This window comes from Podarcis melisellensis (genome assembly GCF_964234715.1).
Source record: "Podarcis melisellensis genome assembly, chromosome: 1".
Classification (NCBI taxonomy): Eukaryota; Metazoa; Chordata; class Lepidosauria; order Squamata; family Lacertidae; genus Podarcis; species Podarcis melisellensis.
In genome coordinates this window covers 131,032,824-131,058,018 of record NC_138528.1, presented here as the reverse complement: position 1 = coordinate 131,058,018, position 25,195 = coordinate 131,032,824, and the positions used below count along the sequence as shown (strand labels likewise).

General features: G+C 40.6%; 2 protein-coding genes across 7 annotated transcripts in view; one reads left to right on the top strand and one right to left on the bottom strand.

Moving 5' to 3' along the window:
* Positions 1-12,242, bottom strand: part of USP40 (ubiquitin specific peptidase 40) — a 39,077-nt gene extending 26,835 nt beyond the window's left edge. For 3 of the 4 annotated variants that reach the window (XM_081905296.1, XM_081905298.1, XM_081905299.1), the window contains exons 1-11: positions 12,027-12,242; positions 10,886-10,953; positions 8,184-8,297; positions 6,785-6,949; positions 5,956-6,102; positions 4,970-5,113; positions 3,898-4,026; positions 3,156-3,257; positions 2,487-2,594; positions 703-1,009; positions 173-254 (exon numbers count right to left, since the gene is read on the bottom strand). In XM_081905296.1, coding sequence (XP_081761422.1) covers positions 173-254; positions 703-1,009; positions 2,487-2,594; positions 3,156-3,257; positions 3,898-4,026; positions 4,970-5,113; positions 5,956-6,102; positions 6,785-6,949; positions 8,184-8,297; positions 10,886-10,953; positions 12,027-12,222 — 1,562 coding nt within the window. In that variant the 5' untranslated portion in view covers positions 12,223-12,242. The remainder of the gene's footprint in view (positions 1-172; positions 255-702; positions 1,010-2,486; positions 2,595-3,155; positions 3,258-3,897; positions 4,027-4,969; positions 5,114-5,955; positions 6,103-6,784; positions 6,950-8,183; positions 8,298-10,885; positions 10,954-12,026) is intronic. The other variant, XM_081905297.1, reaches the window with a different exon arrangement.
* An 8,641-nt stretch (positions 12,243-20,883) lies between these two features.
* Positions 20,884-24,954, top strand: LOC309362727 (UDP-glucuronosyltransferase 1A6-like). Of its 3 annotated transcripts, none has more exons than XM_081898449.1 (2): positions 20,884-22,918; positions 24,636-24,758. In XM_081898449.1, the coding sequence occupies exons 1-2, from the start codon at positions 22,055-22,057 to the stop codon at positions 24,651-24,653; spliced, it is 882 nt and encodes a 293-aa protein (XP_081754575.1). In that variant the 5' UTR covers positions 20,884-22,054; the 3' UTR covers positions 24,654-24,758. The 3 variants fall into 3 exon arrangements, with proteins under 3 accessions (XP_081754575.1, XP_081754576.1, XP_081754574.1); XM_081898450.1 differs by having other exon boundaries at positions 20,886-22,918; positions 24,630-24,760; XM_081898448.1 differs by having other exon boundaries at positions 20,889-22,918; positions 24,654-24,954.
* Positions 24,955-25,195: the final 241 nt, after the last annotated feature.

Here is a 25,195-nt window from a genome sequence, read left to right as displayed (position 1 = left end):
GTGGCTTGTTTTTGCAACTATCACCTCCCTTCCCTTCCCGTTCTGTTCACAGAAGCCTGCACTGGAACAAAAAGCCTTCTAAGACGGCAAGATGATTGTATGATCTTTGCAATCCTGATCAGAAGGCCTGCACGAACTACACACCACACATTTGCCATCAGAGCTGACTTACCTCTTCTTCTGCAGTTTGATATTAGCGGCATCCATTTCATTCAAGAGATGGATGGGGACCCGGTATCTTGGATTTCCTCGAGCTGTGTCAAAATAAACTGATTAATTGAATAACTGAAAACACATATTAAAAGGGCTAGGAAGTGCTGAAATTCAGATTTCCATGCATATCCTTTTTACATCACTAGGGTACTCTTCCTCTGGCTTACAGTTTATTCAACTACAAACTAAGAGAAAGTCACTCAAAAACTTCCATTCCTCAAAAAAGATGCTGAAGGATCATGGAAATCCCTAAAGCTAACTGCTCAGAACACAACAACTGTTTTGGTAAGACTACATTCCTCACAACACTTAATAACAAGTTTTGCTACTGAAGTCAGTGGAACATTCTGATCTACGTTATTTCAACATTTGTCTCTAAAATTTTGTCTTTTTAAGCCTTCTACAAACTGGTACTTCATGACTGTTTAATAAAGAGGAAATAACCAAAAGCAATATGAAGACCCAAAGTACACACTATACTTTTTGTACCTTCAGATGGTCTTGTCATTTGGGATTGTCGATAGAACAACATGTAGGCACTCTCATTCCCCTGAAACTGTTTCTCAATCTCTTGCTCTCTGATTGGCTGGACTTTGGAGTCATTCAAATCAAACCAATGGGATTCAGATGAATATTCCCGTAAACCTGTTGTTGCTTTTTCTGATGACATCTTTACCTCATGGTTCTGAGGGATGCTTTGGGATGTTGATCCAAAATGGAGTTTATGATGATCATTCAGCTTAACTTTGCTTTCATCAGAACTTAGAAGAAATGTTGGATAATGACTCTGCAAAAACTAAAGGGTAAAAGAGAAAGGGGGTGACAAAAAGGTGCTATTAAAATCCAGTTTAAAATGTTACAACTATCAATTAATTATACTTACTATCAATTAACTTCCTTCTGATATGAACTGTATTTTTCTGAATTTGGCTGCCTGAGCTGCTCCCACCTATTCTCTCACATTGTATCTTCAGAAGTTCACTCTTCTGTTTTCTGCTACTGTATTTGGTGTTACACCCTTAACAATATCTAAAATTAGCTTCAGCTTAAAGTAACTAAAACAAGTCAGTATCATAAGCCAAATTTGAAGCTGGCTTTAAAAAATAAAAAAAAATCATAGTTATGCCTAACTAGTTTGTTCATGTTTGGATGTTAATGCTAACTTTTGGTTAGTCAAAACCAAAGGCAAAATTTCCATCTCCCAACAATTCCTAAGATTTATGAGGAGCAAAGAAAAGGGCTGTTCAACATATATTGGCCTTCCCCAACTTTTATTTACCTATCATTGCTAATGGAAGATAATGTCTTTAATATATTTTTTCTCTTTATACGTAGGGAAGCATATGTAAGATCCATTGGAAACTTGGAGATTTTCTGTATACTTCATTGTGATATTAGTTTGCACTTAGTCTCTTTTCCATAATCTGAGGAAAGGCTTTGATAGAATCAGTCAATCAAATACTCAATATGGTCAACCAAACATTAAAGAAAAAACAAAATATAAAAATAGATCACAGCTTCACAGGAACAAAGGTAACAAAGTTAAGAGCTAACAATCTTTGTTCAGTGTTGCAGCATATGCTCCTGGTTTGCACACTGTAAAAATCACACCACCCTATATAAAAATCATATATTTTAGCTAAATCAATGCTTCTGGCATACCTATTTGTCAGGGAATGGCTAGACGAAGAGGGGTGGTGGGAAGCACCAGCTGGGGAACCAAGGGAAAGCCCAAAGTACAAAAGCTCAGAGCCAGAGGATTGGTAGTGGGACATAGAGAAGAGGTCAGAGGGAGAGGATTGGGAGGAGGGGCTGGGTGCCGAAGGGGCAACAGGGTTCAGTGAGCAGGAAGAGCCGGCGACAGGGAGCAGTTCAGACACCGAGGCTGCGGGGTCAAGAGGCTGCTGAAGAATCCAGGGACTTTCCCGCTGCAACAAACTCCCCTCTTCCCTGATCTTCAATAACACAGAGAATAATGAGGAGAGCAGAACAGAAACCAGAGGTGTGCAGACACAATTTGAGTCTGCTTGGGAAACATCTGGGAGAGGAGGAGCCTGAGAAAAGGTGGAAGACAGGGACCTTCAGTCCTGGCAACTTCTCCGTAGGAGCAAGACCTGCTGGGAAGTGTAAAACAACAGGATGGCCACTCATGCCACAGGAAAATCACCACTAACTCAGGTAGTATCACTTTCTATGTTGAACTGTGTAAGACATATTGTAAAGTGCAAAAGGATTAAAGCCAACAGAGATAAAACAGAATTATCTTCAAATACCTTCCGTATTGGTCCATGCTGTTTACGGTATTTCTTGTTCCAGGACACACTTTTTTTCTCCAAAAGTTTCTGTGCCAACCGATCCACAGCAATTTCCTTAGACTCTTCCTACAAGATTAGATAACTATTGACTGATCTGCAGACACTAAAATTAATTATTACTCAAAATGGGACAGGCAAGTGCTAGCAGAGGAGCCAAATCGGGTCCCAAACATGGTCCCTTCTCCCATTATAATACAGCTCACCTAATCACTCCCAAACACAAACAGATCCTTTAACACACCCTCTGAACTGTGAGCACCAAAGTGGCTTTTAAAAAAGTTCCTCTTTATGTACCAACTACTGACTCCATGACTGTCTTGGTTCATGTATAAGAGTCAGCGGCTGAAGGACATAAGTGGGAAATTGTTTCAAAGACAAATCTTGTGTTTGCTTCTCAGTTTTGCTAACTTGTGTAACACAGAATTTATTTTTTTTACACACAAAAAGAAAATTATTTTAACACACATAAAGTTCCAGCAGATCTTGAACTTCAATATTTAAAAAGAAAAATCTGAAATGTTCAGTCTCAGAGCTGAACTTAAAACAGCAGTGTTGGAATGTACAGTTTAAATACATATCAGCTTAAATAGAATTAAGGAGCATGAAAGGTATTCTGGCGTACCCTACCTCCAATAAGATGTTTCTTAAAATTCGTAATGGATTTTCCTTCTCTTTTGCATTTTCAATATCTTTCAAATCCTTATCTTCATCATTCATGTTGTTTTCCTCCTCCAAGAGATCAAAAATAACTTCAAAAAAGAAAAAGAACTAGAAAGACAGAGCTGTGCATTCTGTTATGCCAAAGGAAGCCTAGCATTTTTAAAAAGTCTATCTGCCTTCCACTGATTATCATGTAGTACTCAACTGTCATTATTTCATGCTTTTTATTAAATGTATTATTAATGTATATCAATACCAATTCTCACTATTGAACCTTCATGTAAAATTGTGCTCTACAATGCAACATATATGAGATTCCTGGCCTCAGAGATGACGTTTCGGTCCTGAAATCATGTAAAATCTGATACAGAGAACTCAGAACCTTTAAATACTAGAAATCATTTATACTTATCTAAATAATCACATAAGATGCTTTAGGAGGGAAGTAAATAATCAAATCTAAACTTATATGATCTCGTCTCTTTATATAGAGTAACTGAGAAAATAACAAAGGGGAAACTCATCTATACACTGCGACAGGAACTGCATTTAACAGTCTTAGGCATGAAGATACAATGGGATAACTCCCATATATGTGGTCATCAGCTCCTTGGAGGAATGATGATTTATGCTTTACTCCAGTGTGTGTTCATATAAAAATGCCTTAATTCTTTATTTGCAAAGTATACACATATAGAAATCAACTTACTAGCACCTGCCAGTTTCCTAGTTCATCAATATCTCTGATGTAAACATGATAATGTCCTCCATAACAGCCACCTTTGTGTATTATAACAGAAAAGAGTTCATACATGTATTTGAAATCATCCACTTCAGTCTTTAAAAAAAAAAGACAACAATAATCAAAAGCTATTTCCACAACTGAGATAAAAACAATCAAAGACAGAGCAAGAAAAACAGAATGCATTGAACTGGAAATATCAAAGTACAGGCCATTACATGGATATTCCAATGTGAGAGATACAGCTGAGTGTTTTGGGGCACTTGAACATTTATAATATAAATAGTCACCATCAGGAACTCTTCTCATCCATTCCTCCATGGTGCGGACAACCTACTTACTCCAGGTTAGACTCCTGCACGGTTGTGCACAGTCACTGTCTTTTTGCCTAACATATCTCAGACAGGGATGCGGGTGGCACTGTGAGTTAAACCACAGAGCCTAGGGCTTGCCGATCAAAAGGTCGGCGGTTTGAATCCCCGCGACAGGGTGAGCTCCTGTTCCTCGGTCCCTGCTCCTGCCCACCTAGCAGTTCATAAGCACGAAGTGCAAGTAGATAAATAGGTACCACTCTGGTGGGAAGGTAAACGGTGTTTCCGTGCGCTGCTCTGGTTCGCCAGAAGCGGCTTAGTCATGCTGGCCACATGACGCTGGCTCCCTCGGCCAATAAAGCGAGATGAGCACCGCAACCCCAGAGTCGTCCGCAAGTGGACCTAATGGTCAGGGGTCCCTTTACCTTTACCTCAGACGGTTGTGGTAGGGATTAAATGCGGAGAACCATGTATGACACCCTGAGCTCCTTAAAGAAAAGAGTGGGGTGTAAGTGCAATAAATAAATGTTTGACCAAGCAGCCCTAAGGGATACTATAGTAAGATATGTACCTCTTCTAACCTTTACAGTAAGAAACTGGACATAGAATTAAGTGAAGATTGTAACAGTAAACAAGAGCACAGCTTCTGCAATTATCCCCAAATCACCCAGCATAAAACATTAATGATTCAAAGTGATGGAAATTTAGACACATAAAAATAGTTCAACCTGCTCACAAAAAGGCTTGAGGTTTATCCGGATTGGAAATGCATAGCTGCTTATTTCCTTGTATCGTTCACACTTCTCGAAATTGAAGTTAAATCTCAAGAGGGAGATTGTGAGGAACGGAGGCAACTTGCGTAGTTTAGCAGACTGTAAAATAAGTAAAATGTTTTTAGGAAAGTGATCATATTTTGGTGACCAAAGCTATGTTTTTCTATTTTTTATTTTATTTTATTCCCATTTTAATGCATTTTATTTTATTTGTATCTTATTGCTACTAGTAGAATTGGGTGGAAAGGTGGAATGTAAATTTTACAAATATAATGATAGTCCATGAATAAGACAAAATACACGGGGGGAGGGGGGATCCAAAGAGAAGACAGCTTAGCCTAATTTTGCAAGGTGAAATTATACAAGCAAATATATATAAATTAAAACATACAGATTTTATTCATAATCATTAAAAGTACTTAACAAGAGTATATATTTTAAACATTCTGGAAAAGTTAAAATCATCTCATATTTTCACACTCTAGTAATCCATATTCGACAATAAGAACTGAAAGCAGGTCTGCACCAAGTCCCTACATTTGCAGGAGGATCATAGTTCTGCAATATATTTATTTCATGAAGCTCCTTTAAATTTCAAGGGAAGTAGGACTTTCAGAAATGCAATAGAACACTTGCCCTTCCCACGATCTATGTCAGCCTTCCCCAACCTGAAGCCCTCCAAAACATATCCAGGGCACCATTTTGAAGAGGGGTGACTTGAGCATCTTGGAAGAATTGCCATAGCTCTGCACTTGATTACAAAACATTTCACTGCCATTTCTCCCAAATACAACAAGAATAAGTTTCCATCATCTAGAGTGCAAGCATCCAAGCACATGACACAATGAATGGATTTTACATTTAAATGAATTTTGCGCAGAAGATAATTTTAGGATGTTATATACTCAACATCTGAGTAAACAATACTTGTAAAATACTACCTTTGTGGCTTCAACTAATTTATTGCATGCTCCACATCGATACAAGTTATCTTTCTCAAAATGTTCTTCTTCCACGTACATATTCCACAAGGCTTCCTCCAAGCCAGATACATCTTTGACAGCAACGGTTAGGTCCAAGAAATCCTCCTACATAGCCGAGCAGAGAGGAAAGCCCTCCTTTAAAAATGTATTTTAAAGACATTATGGACTTATTTGTATAGCTCTTAAGAAAACTACAACCCGAGTCCACCAATGCCAGGAAACAATGGTTAACAGGTTCAGAACAAGTCAAGCTAACTTCAAACCTTGATTTACTATCCTGGCCTGTTCTGAATATGGCAACCAGTTTCCTGGTGTCGATAAAATGGGAAACTACTGTTAAATGGAAATTTTCCTGTTTTTCAGCTTGCTAGGGCTGTGTGAGGTGAAAGACTGGTTCATACCTTGGCTTATTGTAAGGTTATTTTGGCTCAAAAGCTGTGTCAATTATGCATAGCAAAAGTTAAAAATATACAATTGCGATTTGCATTGCAATCCCAAAGATCTTTGAAATTTTGGGCAAAGGTTGAGAACTGGACTAGTTTCTAAGATTACATTTGTACCATAATGTTTATTTTAAAAACATTACTAATTCTAATAATCACATGGAGTTCTGAACAACAGATAGCTGTATTGAGAAATTTTAACTTGACTAAAATTTGATCTGCACATTTCTAACAGGACTGCATTGCTAAATGTGAAGCTGCAGAGGACTCCCGGTTAAACATTTGTCACTGGAAACACAAGAGAGCGCACAGAATACTGTTCTGAAACTTGCCCATGGAATTACCTGTCTCTCACTGACATTCTTGCACTCTTTACAGACAATGTGATTAACAACAGTCCCATGGTATAGCTGGTTTATTAGATTATGACCAGAGGTCCCAACAAGGGAGGTTTCTAAAGCACTGAATAGAATCCGATTTAACTCCTGCACATCATGTTGTCTCATTTCCTGCAAGATAAGAGATTTTTTTTAAAAAAGAACTGACATTGCTTGAAAAGAGTTTTCCTCTTCATTTCAATTAAGATCCAATTATGCAAATTAACCTAATTTACAACGTCCCTAAAGCTCTTGCCACAGCAGTGCTCAACAGATGTCATGTTAACCCAGCAGTGTCTTTTTTGTGGTTGCTTATCTGTCATTTTAGTTTGTTCTTCTGGTGTCAGGGACACCCACTAAATTGGAATCTTTGTGGTCTTTCCAACTGATAGCTATATAACATGAACTCCCATTATGGGATGTCCTCATATCTACTAGAGGAGGGACAGCCAATGTGGTGACTTGCAGGTGTTGCTGGACTACAATTCCCACTGGCTTTTGGCCATTAGCCTTGCTGGTTGGGGCTGATGAGAGGTGAAATCTAGTAACATTTGGAGAACATCACATTAGCCATTCTTGTGCTAGAGTATGGTCTGCAATGGAACTGTGGCCTAAAGCACAATTCCCATTTTAACTGTCTGAGCATCTTTCATGTGTTCCAAAGGCGAGATGAAGCTATATTGAAACCAACATATGAAAGCATTTTAAGAGCGCAAACATGTCATGAACTACCACTAATTGTTGGGAAATTATACAATTTTAAGCCTTTCATTTCCTATTACAAAAACATACCTGAAACAAAAGAATCTTCAAAAATAATTATGCCCTTAACTTGTATGCCTACCAATTAAAATTAATAAACTACCAATGAAATTAAAGTTTGAAGACCTATGAAATATTAACCAGGAAGGAGGGAGGAACCACCTCAAAGGGTTGGATCCTTCCCAGTATCTTGCCACCCCGAGCCTCTCCTGAGGGTCAGGAGACTATGATGAATGGGGTGGATTATAGGGGTGTGGGTCGAGAAGCAGAGCTGTGGACCATCCCTATCCTAGGCTAATATATGGCTGACAATATAGGCAGCCAGGCTAGTAAAATACTTCGGAGGGATTTCATACAAATGTTAAAGGTTTTAAAAATTGTCAACATTGTTAATAAATTATTTGGCAAATGTAGTGATACCATATAAATATTCATATTCCCTTCCTTTATGAAGGAAACTGATATTTACCTTCAGTGAAGCTCTGGACAAAAGTAGTTTGACAAAATATACCGTTTTTATTTCCTTTTTTTCTGGAAGGAAAAGGAAACACGGGGGAAACCACCTTCAGGGCGAGTGATGCTATCAATGAATACTATATTGTACCTCATTACTATTCCATCCAAAGCTGTCAGTGAGGTCTGTTGTAGATGCAGCATGTTGATCTAGGAGCAGAAGTTGGGCAAACAACCGTTGGAGCTGTAATGGGATTATTCGAACCTAAACAGAAATGATCATAAACTTTAAGAAGCTGACTTTCCATTAAGCTTCAAGGAACATATTTATTAAATTAAAAAAATTACATACAGTGGTACCTCTGGTTACGAACTTAATTCATTCTGGAGGTCCGTTCTTAACCTGAGGTACCATTTTGGCTAATGGGGCCTCCCGCTGCCGCCAGTGCGCGATTTTTGTTCTCATCCTGAAGCAAAGTTCTTAACCTGAGGTACAACTTCTGGGTTAGCGGAGTCTGTAACCCGAAGTGTTTGTAACCCAAGGTACCACTGTACTGCCTTTCATTAAATACCAAGTCAGTATACAAAAACACAATTCAATCCAAACAATTCAATGTACAATCAAAAAATCTAATAAAAACAAAACAATCACATTTACAATTCAATCCAAACAATTCAATGTACAATCAAAAAATCTAATAAAAACAAAACATCACATTTACAGTAGCTAGAAATCTTCCAGCTGTAATCAAAGATGAGGCAAAAATTGAGTAAATGGATATATTTTAAGCAGCCCATTAGAAGTTCACCACAGTAGATACCTGCACTATTTCAGTGGGGAGCTCACTCCACAGCCTGGAAGCCACAACAAAGAATGCCCTCCTCCAAGTTGCTTCAAGATGAACCTCTGCAGGCTACGGTATAACTAACTGTGCTTCCTCAAAAAATATTAGGGCATGATTCAACCAGATTTCTAACTTACACTGATTTCAGTGGGAAAGAATTAAGTACAGTTCAGTTCTTCCATTTATATCAATTAGGCTGAAGTCTGCTTAGCTTTGGCTGGATCATGCATTTAGCAAACTACTACATCTGTTTAGTTGAATATTATATATAGGGACATTTGCATGAAGTGGAAGGATGTGCAGGCTTTTGCACAGCGGCACCACCCTGACAAGCATGGGGCACATGACCTTGCGAACACTTTTGATACGACGGTCGTGTTGCCTTTCAGGGAGGTGCTGAAAAGGCGGATGAAGCAGCAGACCATGGACAGGTTCTTCAGCAAGAAGCAAAGAGTGGAAGAGGAACCTTCTTTGAGTGGTCCCCCAGAGTCTTAGAAAATGTACTGTACACTTTGTTGATTTTTAAATGTTTTTCTGTCATGTTTAGAAACTTAATTTATTGTTCCTTCAATTTTTGAAATGCTCTTTACAGTATGTGTGACTTTAAAGAGCAGTTAATAAACTCTTGTTGTACCAAATTTGGCTTTGTTTGGACTTTTTTTGACCATAGGAACGCATTAATTGATTTTCAATGCATTCCTATGGGATTTCGTGCTTCGCAAGACGAAAAATTCGCTAGACGAAAAAACTCGCAGAACGAATTAATTTCGTCTTGCGAGGCACCACTGTAGTAGGGTGAGAAACCTGTAGTCCTCCAGATGTTAGGATTACAACTTCCATCAGTCTGGACAGTGATCAGGTATGATGGGAGTTGAAGCCTAATATATGGAGCGCCACAGATTCCCCATCTCTATTCAATAGCCATATGAAAACATTTAGTCCCAAAGTGCTTTTTAAATGTTTTCATTTCAATGAAGAAAAGGTTTGGCTAATCAGTAAAGAACTTGTTATAACCTGTAACAAACATAACTAAACAAATATAAATGAGGTATCCAATTACAAGTCATTACTACAGAATTGTAGAGTTGGAAGGGCCCTCAAGAGTCATCTAGTCCACCCCCTGCAATGCAGGAATCTCAACCAAAGAACCCATGACAGACAGCCATCCAACCTCTGCTTTAAAAGGAAGGAGAGTCCTCATGAGGGACTCTGTTCCACTGTTGATCAGCTCTTACCACCAGAAAGTTCTTCCTAATGTAATTTCCTTTCTTGTAACTTGAAGCCATTGGTTCAAGTCCTACCCTCCAGAGCATGAGAAAAAAAACTTGCTCTCTCTTCCGTGTGAAACAACTATATAAAAATAATTTTGCTTAAACCCAATTTCACCTAATTACTTTTCTTAAGAATATATCAAGGGACAGTCCAGGCTTTCCCCTGTGCATGGTAATAATGCCTCACAGCTTTTAAGTGCACAGAGCTAAGACAGATTTGATATTATTTATATTGATTAGTCACTCCAACTACAGAGAATGCACTTGGTCAGAGAATCTTTTTAGACACTGAACAACTGCTCACTGTTTAACATGCTCAGATATCTAAAGTAGATGTTCATGTAGTGATGTTAGGGTAGAAATTCTTCATGTGCAAATAACTAAAGGTTTGTGTAATGAGTGTTTGCACAACGGGACCTGTGTGTATTCTGAAAGCACTGCACCAGAACCTATGCAGGAAAATCCCTGCTTTGTAGATTATATGAGCACATGAAGTAATGTGTGCATCCCCAGCTTTGCATTATAAATACATTATTCGTCATCTTCATAAATATTTTATTTATTTATTGCATTTATACCCCACCTTTCCTCCAAAGAGATCAAGGTGGCATACAGACTTCTCCCCATTTCATCCTCATGATGATCCTGTGATGTAGTTTAGGCTGCGAATGAGTGGCCCAAGCTAACCTAGTGAACATCATAAACCTTTGAGCTGATTGAAGTATAGATTTGAATACCTTTGATTCAGGCTTACTGTTGTCTTCCAAAGAACCAAGTTCTTCAGGGCCTATAGAAAACAGTGCTTCTACAACAAAAATGAAAAATACCAGTATGAGAACAAATCTCCTACCAACACCACAATTATAAAGAAGTGTGCAAATAGAAATGTTAACTTTCTAAATCAGTCTTTATTTTGCTCCTTTGCCCTCCAAATGGGTTTGTATCACAATTTCCATAGGCACCAGCTAGCATGATCATTTTGCTTTTGTCCATTCCCCATGGGACAAAAGGTTTATTTATTCTGAGGAAGTTGTCAGTGTTGGTCCTTGCACAATTTGGCTTTTCAAAAAAATAGTGAGCTTGCAGAATTTAATGTCTGTTCAAAGAAAGCAGACAAAAAGGACCATTTTAATACAGTGGGAAGCAAGCGAGCCCTGCCCATTCATCCAGAGAGATGAGATGATCTAATAAGGAAAAGCTAAGTCTGAGGCACACAGACATGAAACAGAAATATTATTCGGATTCAGGATCAGGCACTGTGGTGATGACCAACTTACAATAACAGGCAAAACCTCAAATCAATTCTGAATAAAATAAGCCTATGCTACAGCTCTGGATCAACAATTAGCCATCTAGCCTAATATTTGATGCTGGAAAAATATCAACAGTCTTACCCAAATACAGTGGTACCTCGGGTTAAGTACTTATGTAATTCATTCCGGAGGTCCATTGTTAACCTGAAACTGTTCTTAACCTGAAGCACCACTTTAGCTAATGGGGCCTCCTGCTGCTGACCGATTTCTGTTCTTATCCTGAAGCAAAGTTCTATTTCTGGGTTAGCGGAGTCTGTAACCTGAAGTGTATGTAACCCAAGGTACTACTGTATACTTTTTCAGAGTGTACATTTGTTAACTTTCATTATGCCACACAAGCCTGTTTTGTTACTTTCAACCTTTGTATCTTTCATTGTGAATTTTACTCAGTCCTTAGATACTCTGGTCTATAATCCAATACAACATTTAGAAATACATTTAGGAAGTTTTTTATTCATTCATTCCTAGGTTATATAGTAAGAAAAGTAAGGTACTTTGTGTGAAATAACACAAAATACGGCATTCAGGAAAAATTATTTTAAAATGTAAAAATACTGTACAGTACCTCTAAATTCTGGTGTGAATAGTAGAGTCTGAAGAAGTGAATTAAGGTAACAGGTTCCACCCTGATTTTTTATTCCACTTAAATTGGTGCTTTCTCTAGGAACAAGCAGCTCAGCGTCTTTGTGTTTTGATTTTTGCTTCCCACATTGATTGTTTGACAAAAAGGAGAAGTCTTCATCAAATAAGTTTCCAAACATTGTGAAATTATAACACAGACCTTTAAAGAAGAAGATAAAATAATCTTTTACTACAGAACTTTCTATTTTCATCAATTATGTTACACTGGTGTTATCTGAAAAAATATCCATATTTTAAAGTGCAATTAAAACCATGAGAAAGATGCTTAGATAATATTTGTCCTTTGAAATAGCCAACGATAACACTGAATGAATGTCTTTGTTGAGGTTTGCTAATGACTGAAGGAAATTATTGCCATTTACATGGCTGGAAGTCTTCAGACGCCTTTCGTTCTGACATGACTCCATTCCCAACATTGGGGGGGGGGGGAATAAATTGCAACTATTCATAGATTTCAAAGATATAAGTATGGAATGAAAATCAAGAAACAGTGGACAGAATGACTGGTCAAGGAAAGTGGTTAGTCCAGTTTACACAACATATCTCTTGTTACATATGATGGGCCCTGTATAGAGCCCCACCCCGTATGGAAATAAATGTATTGGTATTTTTACTAAGCAGTAACTTATCAAGGCATATATGGAAATACCTGGTAAACTGATGATCTGCAATATCTTGACATATGGCAAGAGGAAGTTTACTGCTCCACTAACCAGCCTATTTTTACTTAAAGTGCAGATTTATCCAAATCCATTTATTTTATTTACTTATTTCATATACTTTTCAGGCAGACCTCAAAAAGTGATTACAATGATAAGCATTGCTTTAAAAAGGTTATAAGAGAAATGGCAGGGTGGGATTAACTTGTTTAGAAAAAGCTGTTACTGCATCTTTTTCATTCCCCCTCAGGACATGGTGGCTATTTAGATTTGCCCCCTTGGTGGCAGCTGTAGGGAGGAGAGAGGAGCCACTATGGGAACTGGCTGTGGTTCCTCCAGCATATATACTGTCAGGCCATTACATATGCCACTTAGGACAGAGTTATCAAGTACAGTCATACCTCGGGTTACAGACGCTTCAGGTTGCGCGTTTTCGGGTTGCACACCATGCCGAACCCAGAAGTACCAAAACGGGTTCCTTCCGGGTTTCGGCACGCACACATGTGCAGATGTGCTAAATCGTGCTTTGCGCATATGCACTGAATTGCGACCCGTGTGTGCACAGACGCAGCGCTGCGGGTTGCGAACACTGTGGGTTGCGAACGTGCCTCCCGCCTGGATCACGTTCGCAACCCGAGCGTCCACTGTACCTGGAAAGTCCTTTATACCCACACAGTGAAGCAACTCAAGCAGCTCCAAGTGGGGGAAGACATGTTTTGGAGATTTCCATCAGGAAAGAGAGGCAGGGGGGAGGCAGCATAGCCCAAGGGCAACTAGGTACAGTGGTGCCCCGCAAGATGAACGCCTCGCAAGACGGAAAACCCGCTAGACAAAAGGGTTTTCCGTTTTGGAGGCGCTTCGCAAAACGAATTTCCCTATGGGCTTCCTTCGCAAGACGAAAGCCCATAGGGAAATCTCCGGGACAGCGGGGAAGCGCAGTGCATCTTCCCCACTGTCCTCGGACCTCCTCCGAAGGCTGGCGGTGGGGCGGAGAGCCCTTCTCCCCCCGCCAGGCTTCGGAAGGCTCCTCCAAAGGCTGGCAATGGGGCGGAGAGCCCTCCTCCCCCTGCCAGGCTTTGGAAGGCTGCTCCGAAGCCTGGCGGCGGGAGGCAGGTTTTCTGTTCTGAATGTTGGCGGTGGGGAGGAAAAACCCTCCTCCCACCGCAAGCCCCGCTGCGCGCCTTCCCCTCTGTTCCCGTACCTGTGCTGAAGGCTTGCGGTGGGGAGAAAAGCCCTTCTCCGCACCGCCAGCCTGGCAAGTGGTCTCCATAGGAACGCATTAATTGATTTGCAATGCATTCCTATGGGAAACCGTGCTTCACAAGACGAAAAACTTGCAAGGAGAAAAAACTTGCGGAACGAATTAATTTCGTCTTGCGAGGCACCACTGTAGAAGGAAAGGAGAAGCCAGGGCAGCACCTGCCTGTGAAAACACTCCACGCCCCACATCGGGACCCGCCTAGAGCCCAGCCCAGCTGCCCTATGCGGCCTGGAGGGGAAAGCGGGTGGGTTACTCACACGGGCAACAAGTCAGTTTGGGCCCCCGTGCAAGTATCAGGCCCAAAAACACCGGAGAAGAAACCTGCCTCCGACCCCCCTCGCGCTCCTGCCCTGCGCGTTCACACGGGGAAACGGTCCTCGGTCCGAAACCGAGGCGGCCTCCTCTCCCCGGTCGACGCAAGAGGCGACGCCAGGGCCCCGATTCCCGGCTGCCTGTGGGAGCAAGCTAGTCAAAGGGGCCGGGAGGAGGAGGGTGCGAAGGATCCGGCGGGACTCTTCTCCCTGACGCGTTTCCTCTCCGTGCGAATGCTCGGTCACGTGAAAAGCGACAAGTAAGCAGCACACCGCCCGAAGAAGGGGGGCCCAGGCCCCCGGCGCAAGTACCTCACTGAGGACTAGGCCCGTGGCGAGGCCTGCAACGCCAGCCTCCGAAGGGCCGTTTCACGGGGCGGCGGCGGAGGCACGGCTCCCCCCTGCACAAAGCAGCCGCGCACCTCAGCAGCAGCAGCGCCAGCCCAGCCCGGCCCGGCCGCTTCCCTCTCGCCCGCGGAGCCGACGGCGCCTTGAGGAAGAAGCCCGAAAGCCGCCCCAAGGCCGCTGGGCTTCCTCTACCCTGCAGCAGAGGTTGCTGGGAACTGTAGTCTCCACCCGGCTTCTAGCCCGAGCGCCGCCGAGCCGGCCGGCCGCAATGGCTTGTGGGAGTTGTAGTTCTCCAAAGTTCTTAGCCGGTTCACGTCATTCTATCTGTTTCAGTATTTTAACTTTTGTGTGTTTCAAAGAATGGCTGTGAATTTTTCTCGACTTCCTTGCTTTGCTTTTTTGCAAGCCGCTTTGAGGGTTTTATTTTTACAATCAAGCGGTGTATAAATTTCTAGAAGCAAAAAAATTAGTAAGTGGCACGAAGCTAGTTCAGGTTTCTGGTGGGGTAAGGATGCTTCCTTCCTCCCCCCCCCCAAAAAATTTCGCTCGTTATTTTTCTTTTCTCCAGCTATTCCAGGTATAGCTAAACATGGTGTGTGTTTGTGTGCAAATAAAGTGGGGGGCGGGGGAGAGAACAATTTTGTAATGGATGTATGATGTTTACCTGACAAAGGATGTTATATTGATACTAGCTGTCTCTGATATATTTTACTTTTATTGCTGAACAATTTTGGTTACTGCATTGGTTATCAAGACTTGCACGTTATTGGTTTGCAAAAAATAGTGGATCTAAAAATTAGAGAAACAGCTGGAAGAGAGTATCAAAAACAGAACAGAAAAACAAAACAAATATCTAGGTATGTAAAATAAGTACATTTGTCCATGGATTGAGTGTCAGAGTCCAGATTCAGAAAAATAAATGTGTGTGTGTGTGTACAAACACACACACACACACACACACACACACTATTCTTGAGAATGTTGAGGTTGCTTGTGTAAATAATAAAGAGATGCCATATCATATTGTTATACAGAACCCAAATTTCCAAGTGGTGCAAGATTCCAGGCATGTTTACCCAGAGTCCAGGTTTCTTTGGGGGGGAATGAAGCAGCAGAAAATATGTTGTCTTCATGATTCATGGTTTATTTACACATGCAGTGGTACATCGGATTAAGTACTTAATTCGTTCCGGAGGTCCGTTCTTAACCTGAAACTGTTCTTAACCTGAAGCACCACTTTAGCTAATGGGGCCTCCTGCTGGTGCCGCGCCACCGGAGCACGATTTCTGTTCTCATCCTGAAGCAAAGTTCTTAACCTGAAGCACTGTTTCTGGGTTAGCGGAGTATGTAACCTGAAGCGTATGTAACCCAAGGTACCACTGTATATGCAACCTGAGCCTATGATGGAGAGGTTCACAGCATGAAAACTCCAAGAGGATCTTGATTCTCCTATAGCTGCAGCCCTGGGTTCAAACAGAAATCAAACATGCTCCAAAAACAGGACTCTGACCCTCTCTCCAGCTTGTGGCATTTTCCCCCTACGTCACACACCCTGCAAACTCCAATCCTAAACTCAATTCTGCTTCAAACTCTGCTCTTTGTCTTTCAAACTAACTCTGAGTTAGTTCCCATTTGTCTTCTGGCCCAGAGTCCCTTCTTTTTGTCTTTCCTAAGGGCTCCTCACCTTTCTTTGTCTTCTATCTAATGGCCCATCACCTCAGGAGATTTTCTGCACATGGGAAGCTGGTTTGGGCTGTCTTTGAACACTGCTAAATCCAGTGTCTAGCAGCCAGTTTTTAACACTCCAAGCATTGATTAACTTCTATGGGGAGTCTAGAACCCACAAACTCACAACATTATAGAAAGAGTTTGGGGTAGCGTTTCGACTAAGAAGCAGTATTTAAAATGCTGTTTCTAATTAATGTCTTTTTGCACATGAAAAAATGTACTTTTATTTTGAAAGAGAGACTACCTTGTAATGTAAATACTGCAGGTTGGAGATGGGTATGGGGCTGACACTTCAATATCCATGAAGAGGCTACCTTGAATTGGCCAGTACAAGACTGCATGTTACCTTACTCCACCCCTCACACACATGTTTCCCATGAGTGGGTAAATGGAGGACAACTCTGTTGTGGGAAAGTGTAGCTGTGTGTTTGAAGGTACAAAATAACCCTGAAACACATTACAGGGTAGATGAAAACCTCTCCCTCTTAACCCCAGACCACTTCCTACCTGCAGTATTAGTAGTGGATTACATTACAAGGTTGTCATAGTAGGATACTGTTTCTTCCCTTTCAAATTAAAAACACATTTTTCATGTGCAAAAAGACACGGGGTAGAACCAGCATTTTACATTCTGCTTGAGTGATGCTTGATTTAAAGCTAGAGCACAAGTGAAAGACTCCGTGTGAAGCTGTTCAGACACACTAGATCATATAGCTGTATCCAGTGCTATTTTTGTTAAGTTGTGGGTGAACATATCAGACGACACAGTGATTCTTCAAACAGCTCTTGTTTATTCACAGGCCAGAACTGAACTGAAGGGTTCAGCCAGCCTGCTTATATAGAGCTCCACTACAACGCAACAGTAACCACTTTCTGTAACTAGCCAATCACTGAACGTCACTTTCAATCCTTTATTTGCATATGTGGACCTGAGTGAAAACAATCTACAGTACCCCCCTGCTGGCCCAGGGTGAGAACTTCAGTACATAACAATTTTTCTAGAAAAAGAGGTGACAGAACTCACCATGAACTCACCCTTGTTCTAAATGTAACTTGAAAAAAGAGACATTAGGCATACCTTTGTAAACCCAGAAATCTTTAATATAAAAAAATGTAAAAAGTAATTACTGTAAAGTAATTATAATGGCAATGGCGCTCAGCTGAGAAGTGCTGGAACTGAGATCTGGCAAGTTATGGCCCCCCCAAAAAACCCTGGCTGTACCCATGCATGCTGCCTTGTTCTGTCACCGCATAAATTTGAAAGGGCCTAGCCCCTTCATTGAAAATATGATGGGGAGCACCCTACTTGGTGCTCTTGGCTGTACTTATTGCATGGCAGTGAAGTCATCCAGGACTTTCAGATCAGAACACATTGTTTCTAGATAGCATTGAGACTTGGACATCTCTTTTTCTATACAGAATATAAAATATTCAGCAACCTTTTTTATTTTTCTCAGAACTCTGGTACAATTTCTTACTGATTAACAATCTCCACTTGGGGGGTGTTGGATATAAAAGATAGCTCTGGAGCTAGCTTGTTTATCCAGTTTAGAGGTGAAGGTACCGGTACTTTAGCACATTTTACAAAAGCTGTTTAAAACAATAAAGAACAGGATGATGAAAGAACAAGTTCTAGTTAATATAGCTTGAGAACAGCCACTATAAAATTGAGTTAACAGATTAACCTAGCATGAATCAACACAATCAGCTTGAATTTCAAATGCATTTCTTCCTATCCATAGGGAGGTAATCAGTTCAAAGTCTGTTGTTTTAACATTTGAACCAATTTCAGGGAGATATCTACTAAAGTCCTGATGCAAGGCAACAGTGTGATATCTAACCAATGTTTAATTGCTAGTCAGATATTAGTACAGTTAGAGGTAAATAGAGGACAGGACTCTTGTACCTTTTATCTTAATCCGCTCCTTTGAAATATGCTCACCTTAAAAGAACTATAACTTTTGTGCCTATTCTGCAGCATGAATGAAGAGAGTGCCATTTTAAGGAAATTTAATGAAAGGGAACTAATAGGGTTGCTAAAGAATTGTGGAATTGTGGAATAAGGATGCAGCGAAAGGGAGGTATGGGGAAGTCGGTATATGTTTAATGTTGTGTATGTTTTTGTTTTGTGTTGTGTTTGTTTTTTATTATCTGCTTGAAAAATGAATAAAAAATTTTTAAAAGAAGAGAGTGCCGTTTTGCCCTTCAGTCCAGGCAGCAAAATGTTCTGGACCAGCCATGTGCTCCCATTTCTACGAACGATTGATATTAATTAATCAGATACAGAAACTGCTGGCTTCATTTGCAAAATAGTCACTTCAAGAATTTAGTCTTACCTAATGCACTGTTTGTTTTAAGTTGCTTTATTTTTAAGACATGTCCTCTTCATCATTGCTGGCCAAGAGAAGACAGACAGGATTAGAAAGACAACAACAACAGCAACAACAATATCCTGCCCAAGAGTGGTTTCCCCACTCTGGGAGGCTTACAGAATATATAAAACAAAATAAAACATCCAACATTAAAAACTTCCCAACACAGGGCTGCCTTCAGATGTTTTCTAAAAGTTGTATTGTTCTTTATCTGCTTGACAGTATTTAAAACATGGTAGCCCAATCCTGTGCATATTTACTTGGAAAGAAGACATTGGAAAGCAATGACTAGGAATGCAATTATACTGGGAAGTATCACTTGTACTACTTGTGTGCATGGACAGTAAATGCAGAAAAGAGGGAGTAGATGATGGTAATGGGAAAAACAAAATACTGTCCTGTAGTAATTGATGCACTATGATGTTCCAGAGGTAAGCTTGAATGCATTAATCTTGTGTTCAGTACCTCTGGACCTGTCAGGCAGATAAGGGCAGAAAGTGGGATCGTAAGAGAGAAAGACACCTGCTAGCGTACTAGAAATAGCTCAAAAATAACCTGCTTTTGAAATAAAGCCAAAGTGATGAGCCAGCCATCTTGGCTAAGAAATGAAGACCAAAACACCTTTATCATGAAGAGTAGGTAGATGGGGCTTTCAGGCTTAGAAGTGAGGAGGGTTATTTTTAATTTTTATTGTGTACACTAAAACACTGCATGTTGATGTAGCAGTCACATAACATTGACCACGGGGGGGGGGGGGGAGTTTAAAATGTTTTTTAAATGTTAAAGGCAACTAACCCAGCACAAAAACTTCTATTTATTTCTAATAATTTTGTCAAGAAATAAAAATGTTATAGGAATTAATTGCTTTTTCCCTTTAAGTAACACACAAATGTTAAAGATGCCCTGTACAGCAACAAAAACCCACCTATTAATATGAAATTTGACAGGCTTCATTCTGTCTGAATGGGTACTATGCTCCAAATTTCATCAGAAATGTTGTAAGTTTATAAATATTTATTAATTTTCCAATTATAGTCCAGGAGGAAGTAATCAGTAATCAGCTTCAGAAAATGAGGTGACATTTCACCTCAGATGCAAACCACATAATGTCAAATCATGCTGAGGCAACCTGTCATCTCAGCAACCTGTTATCTGAGCAAACAAAAGTGAGTTCGAAGGTGAATATCTTTATTTTATTATTTATGCACAGCCCTATTAGCTAGTATAATTGGTAGGTAGTTCCCCTCTAATATCATGCAGAAGATCCATTTTAACAGCGAAAAGGCAGGAGTCAGAAATCTCTCTACTTTCATGGCACACAAAACACACTAGACTCCATGAAATTTCATTAACTCAAATTGAAGACTGCTTAACTTTTATATAGATCTTTTTAAGCTTTGCTTCCACGTGTTTACTACACATGAAAAAAGATATAGCCCCTGAGATTATGTGCCCTGCTGCCTCCACTGCTCATATATAACACATACACATTCAGTGACAAGTTAGCAGTATGTGTATAGGTGCTCCATACTGGTAATCTAATTTATTCTGGGGAGCTACTTCCTTTTACATAAGCACACCAAGCCCAATCAACTACTCTGAAGTAGCCCTCAAAATCCAGTTTAGATTACTAAACTTTGAGAAGTATAGCTTAGGTTTTACACACACACACACACACACACACACATCTCATCTCCAGTGTGTCAAATCTCCCATTGTCATGTGTAGTTTGGCCCTTGGGCTGAGCTGATTTTGCAGCAGAACTTAGTTTAAGCTAACCTCTGAGCATGTCCATAGTTAACAGCTTTTTCTCTGTGCATTACTCCAGTTTCTTAGCACAGAGGCAGACCAACAGACGAAACTATGGCTTATCAACTCTGATCATAGCTGTCAACCTTCCCTTTCTTTGCGGGAAATTCCCTTATTTCAGCGCCATTTTCCGCTGCTATTCCGGATTGTTAGAAATCCTGTACACTGTCTCCGGGACAGGTGAGGCTGCTGATCCCTTATTTTCAAATCTGAAAGTTGACAGCTATGACTCTGATATTTCACCCGACCAAAGTAAGCACAAAACATGGTTTAAACCCGCATTCAAAACCACAGTTTCTGCTACTGATGATCATAAGCTATGTTTTAATTATTATTTATTAAATTTGTATACCGTCCTTTATCAGAAGATCACAGGGCGATTCAGAACATAGAAATACAAAATGAGAGCATAAAATACATAAAACAAACCAATAACTCCCATCCCACACTTAAAAGGGCATAGAATGTTAAGCAGCCAAAGGCCTGGTTAATGAGTGGCGTTTTTGGCTGGTGCCTAAAGATTCCACAAATCTCATGGAGGGGGCACACAAAAATGGGCCTCAAATGAGGATTTCAGGGTCTGGGTTGGTTCATATGGGGAGCCGTGGTCCTTGAGGAATTGGAGTCCTGAGTTGTTTAAGGCTTTATAGGCCAAAAGCTGCACTTTGAATTAGGCCTGGAAACTAATTGGCAGCCAGTGCAGTCGGACCAGGATTGGCGTAATATGCTCAAGCTATCTTGCCCTGGTGAGCAACCTAGCTGCCAAATTCTGAAGTTTCTGAACCATCTTCAGAGGCAGCCCTACGTATAACATGTAATAATCTAATGAAGAAGACACTAACTAGAGTACAGGCGACAGGAGTTAGGCTATCTCTGTCCAGATAGGGGCACAGCTGGGCTCCCAGCTGAAGCTGATGGAAGGCACCCCATCTATAGCAGGCAGCCTCCTATCCATCTGGTTTAGGGAATCACCCACTAACAGCGCCTCAATCTTATCCAGACTGAGCTTCAGGTTGTTGGCTCTCATCCAGCCCCCCTTCCTTTACAGACTTCTCACAAAACCACAGTTTATAATCACATTTTGATCTGGTCTCTGAACTGTCATGTCTCTTATCAGCAGCTTTCCCTAGCTGTTACAAAACCTGTTTTTACTACTTTGCACTTCAGATTAGTCTATCACTTTCTTTCCTGATCCTTCCTAGTCAGGGCCTTTTGTTAGTTCATAAATGAGCTGTGGCATTGCACCATTGCTTATGGTGCTTCATTCTCAGGGCAAACAGGAGGGCTTTCATGGCCATGAACTTTCATCAGATCATGTTGGACTAATGATTAATGCAGACAGGTAGAATATCTGGCTTATAGACTAAAGCAAGATTAGTTTTTTATTCCTGCGCTAAACAAGTACACAATACAGAAATACACACGGGTTTCCTCTTACTGACAGACTTTTTCTGGATGAAGAGATGGCTTATCTTTCTCATCGGCCTATCCACTTGACTGCATGGCTTCTGTTTTTGATTGCTATCATTAACTTTACTGAAGCTGGGAAGCTGCTAGTCATACCTCAAGATGGAAGCCACTGGCTCAGCATGAATGCTGTTGTCAAGAAGCTCAGTGAAAGGGGACATGAGGTAACAGTGGTGGCACCAGAAATTAATTTGCTCTTAAAAGAATCAAAGCATTATAAACAGAAAACCTACCCAGTGCCATACAAAAAGGCAGATCTTGATGCTGGATTTCGAAAGTTTGCTTCCAACCTTTTCCGTAAGGTTTCTTTTCCTTACACAATTCTTCAAGAATATCAGAACAACATGTATATAATAAATATGTTTTTCTACAACTGTGACAGCCTCCTGAGGAACAAAGAAATCATCAAGTACCTGGAAGAGACTCACTTTGATGCGCTTTTCACAGATCCAGCTTTGCCATGTGGAGTCATCCTCGCTGAACATCTCTCCATCCCTTCCGTGTACTTCTTTCGTGGATTCCCATGCAGTTTAGAGCATGCAATTTGTAAATCTCCAAACCCTACTTCCTATATCCCAAGATGCTATACCAGGTACACAGACCAAATGACTTTCATCCAACGTGTGATTAATCTGTTTGTCAATTCTGTAGAAACATCACTTTTTAAAACTCTGTATAATAAGTATGAAGATATTGCTTCAGAATTTCTACAAAGAGATGTTCACTTGCCAACACTTTACAGAAATAGCTCTATCTGGCTTTTACGGTACGACTTTGTATTTGAGTATCCCAGACCTGTGATGCCAGGTATGGTCTTCATTGGTGGGATAAATTGTGAAGAAGGCAAAATCCTGCCACAGGTACGTCCATTACTTTTTATTCACAAATTCTTTAAGGATAAAAATTGCATTTAAGTAAGAAGTGCTTGTGCATGTAATAGTACACGTAAAGGGTATGAATTGCACATTGTGAACGTCAATCATGAGGGTTACATTTGCGATATTTCCATAATGAATGGAACATCATCCAGATAACATTGCAAATGAAATCAAACCGTTTAGAATACACCAAGTGATAGAATTTAAGACATGGCTCCAAAACTAATGTTGCAGTCTTATGCACACCTACTCAAGAGCAAGTTACATTTAATTCAGTGGAACTTACTTCCAAGTAAACACACATAGGATGCTAGGGGTATATTATAAAAGAATGTTCTGATTACACTTTGTGAACTAGGTAAAAGTCTGGTTTATAGTTTCATGGGTGACTGGCTGCATAGAAACTATATCAGAGCTGCTAGGAGATTGCTGCGTATTTGCTGGGAGAGGTCAATGGAACTTACTTCTGAATAGACATATTGTGCTGTTGGAGTATGTTTTGTTGGATGTGTTGCAGCCGGTTGGACTTGAGCATGTGGACCCAGATGTATGAGTAGATTCAGCCCTGGGTCTGCATACCCAGGTTTCTGTGGTGGCCAGAAATGCATTTGCACAGTTAAAATTTGTGCACAATCTGTGCCCATTCCTGTAGTCTGATCTGGCCACAATGACACATCTTAGTTACATCCTGTTTGGATTACTGTGGGGTTGCCTTTGAAATGTAGCCAGAAACTTCAACTGGCCCTAAAAGGTGCAGACAAACTGTTGACGGGCTGGTAGTAAGGAGCATATGACTCCCTTGTTACAGCAGCTCCACTGGCTACCAGTCTGTTTCTGACAACGGTGAACATCTGGAATTCCTAATAAACTGCAGGTCTAATGTGCATTAGATACATCTACAGGGTTCCCATGAAGAAGATACAAATTACCGTATACTGACATACAAATTCCATTGCAAACACACATTTTAAAGGACCCATTTCCTTTGTTACGGACAGAGGATCTAATACTTCTTGATCTATCCACTTTGCAGTTACCTCTGGCTCCCTTCTCCAATTACAGTCAAAGTGATCAAATATAAATATCTTAATTAAATTAGCTAATGGGGCTTGAGGGTTTTTTAGGTGGAGCACGCCAATCCTGATCTCTTGTGATAAGTTACAGATAGGTAGCCGTGTTGGTCTGCCATAGTCAAAACAAAAAAAAAAATCCTTCCAGTAGCACCTTAAAGACCAACTAAGTTAGTTCTTGGTATGAGCTTTTGTGTGCATGCACACTTCTGTGTATCTGAAGAAGTGTGCATGCACACGAAAGCTCATACCAAGAACTAACTTAGTTGGTCTTTAAGGTGCTACTGGAAGGAATTTTTTTTGTCTTGTGATAAGCATGGTAATGCTAAAGGTACCTAAAGCCATAGCTCGGGGGGGGGGCAGGGTTAGACAGGTGTTTTGCCCCAGGTGAAGCCTCCAGAGGGGCACCACTGAGGCTCCCAGCCTGTGTGTGTGTGTGTACACAAATGCTTGGGGTGGTGCAAACTGAGTTTTTGGCCCCAGGGGAAATACAGCCTATTTAAACAGCAGTGACATTCTGAACTAATAAACGTGAAATAAATAAATATGATTGACTTAAAAATGCTAAAATGATTCCAGTTGTATGCCCTGTATTCCTTTGTGGTACTTTTTCCTTTGATAAGGTATAGGTTGGATTCCTACTGTAGGTCAGGCGTTCAGCAGTTGGACTTGATGACTCAGTGGGCTTCGTTCTCATTCTACATGGATTTCTTATTCTACCTAGGCTGGAGTTGTGGGCACAAAAAATAAAACCACATACTTCAGCATTTTTAACTGAAGAAGACAACCTTTACAGTGGTACCTCGGGTTAAGTACTTAATTCGTTCCGGAGGTCCGTTCTTAACTTGAAACTGTTCTTAACCTGAAGCACCACTTTAGCTAATGGGGCCTCCTGCTGCCGCCGTGTCGCCAGAGCCCAATTTCTGTTCTTATCCTGAAGCAAAGTTCTTAACCTGAAGCACTATTTCTAGTTTAGCGGAGTGTGTAACCTGAAGCGTATGTAACCTGAAGTGTATGTAACCTGAGGTACCACTGTATTTCATATTCAGGTTAAAAACTGATGTAATCCATAGTCTGACATCAAAAGATGACTATTGCATTTGTAAATGCTGTGAACTGCCCTGATTGAGAGTAGTATACAAATTTAATAAATTAAAAAATAATAGAGGATTGTTGGTATTTTACTGCC

Coding starts and splice junctions, on each gene's coding strand:
- LOC309362727 (XM_081898448.1), top strand. CDS start 22,055: ATGGCTTATCTTTCTCATCGGCCTATCCACTTGACTGCATGGCTTCTG. Junction 22,919..24,653: donor AAGGCAAAATCCTGCCACAG/GTACGTCCATTA, acceptor TTCCTACTGTAG/GTCAGGCGTTCAGCAGTTGG.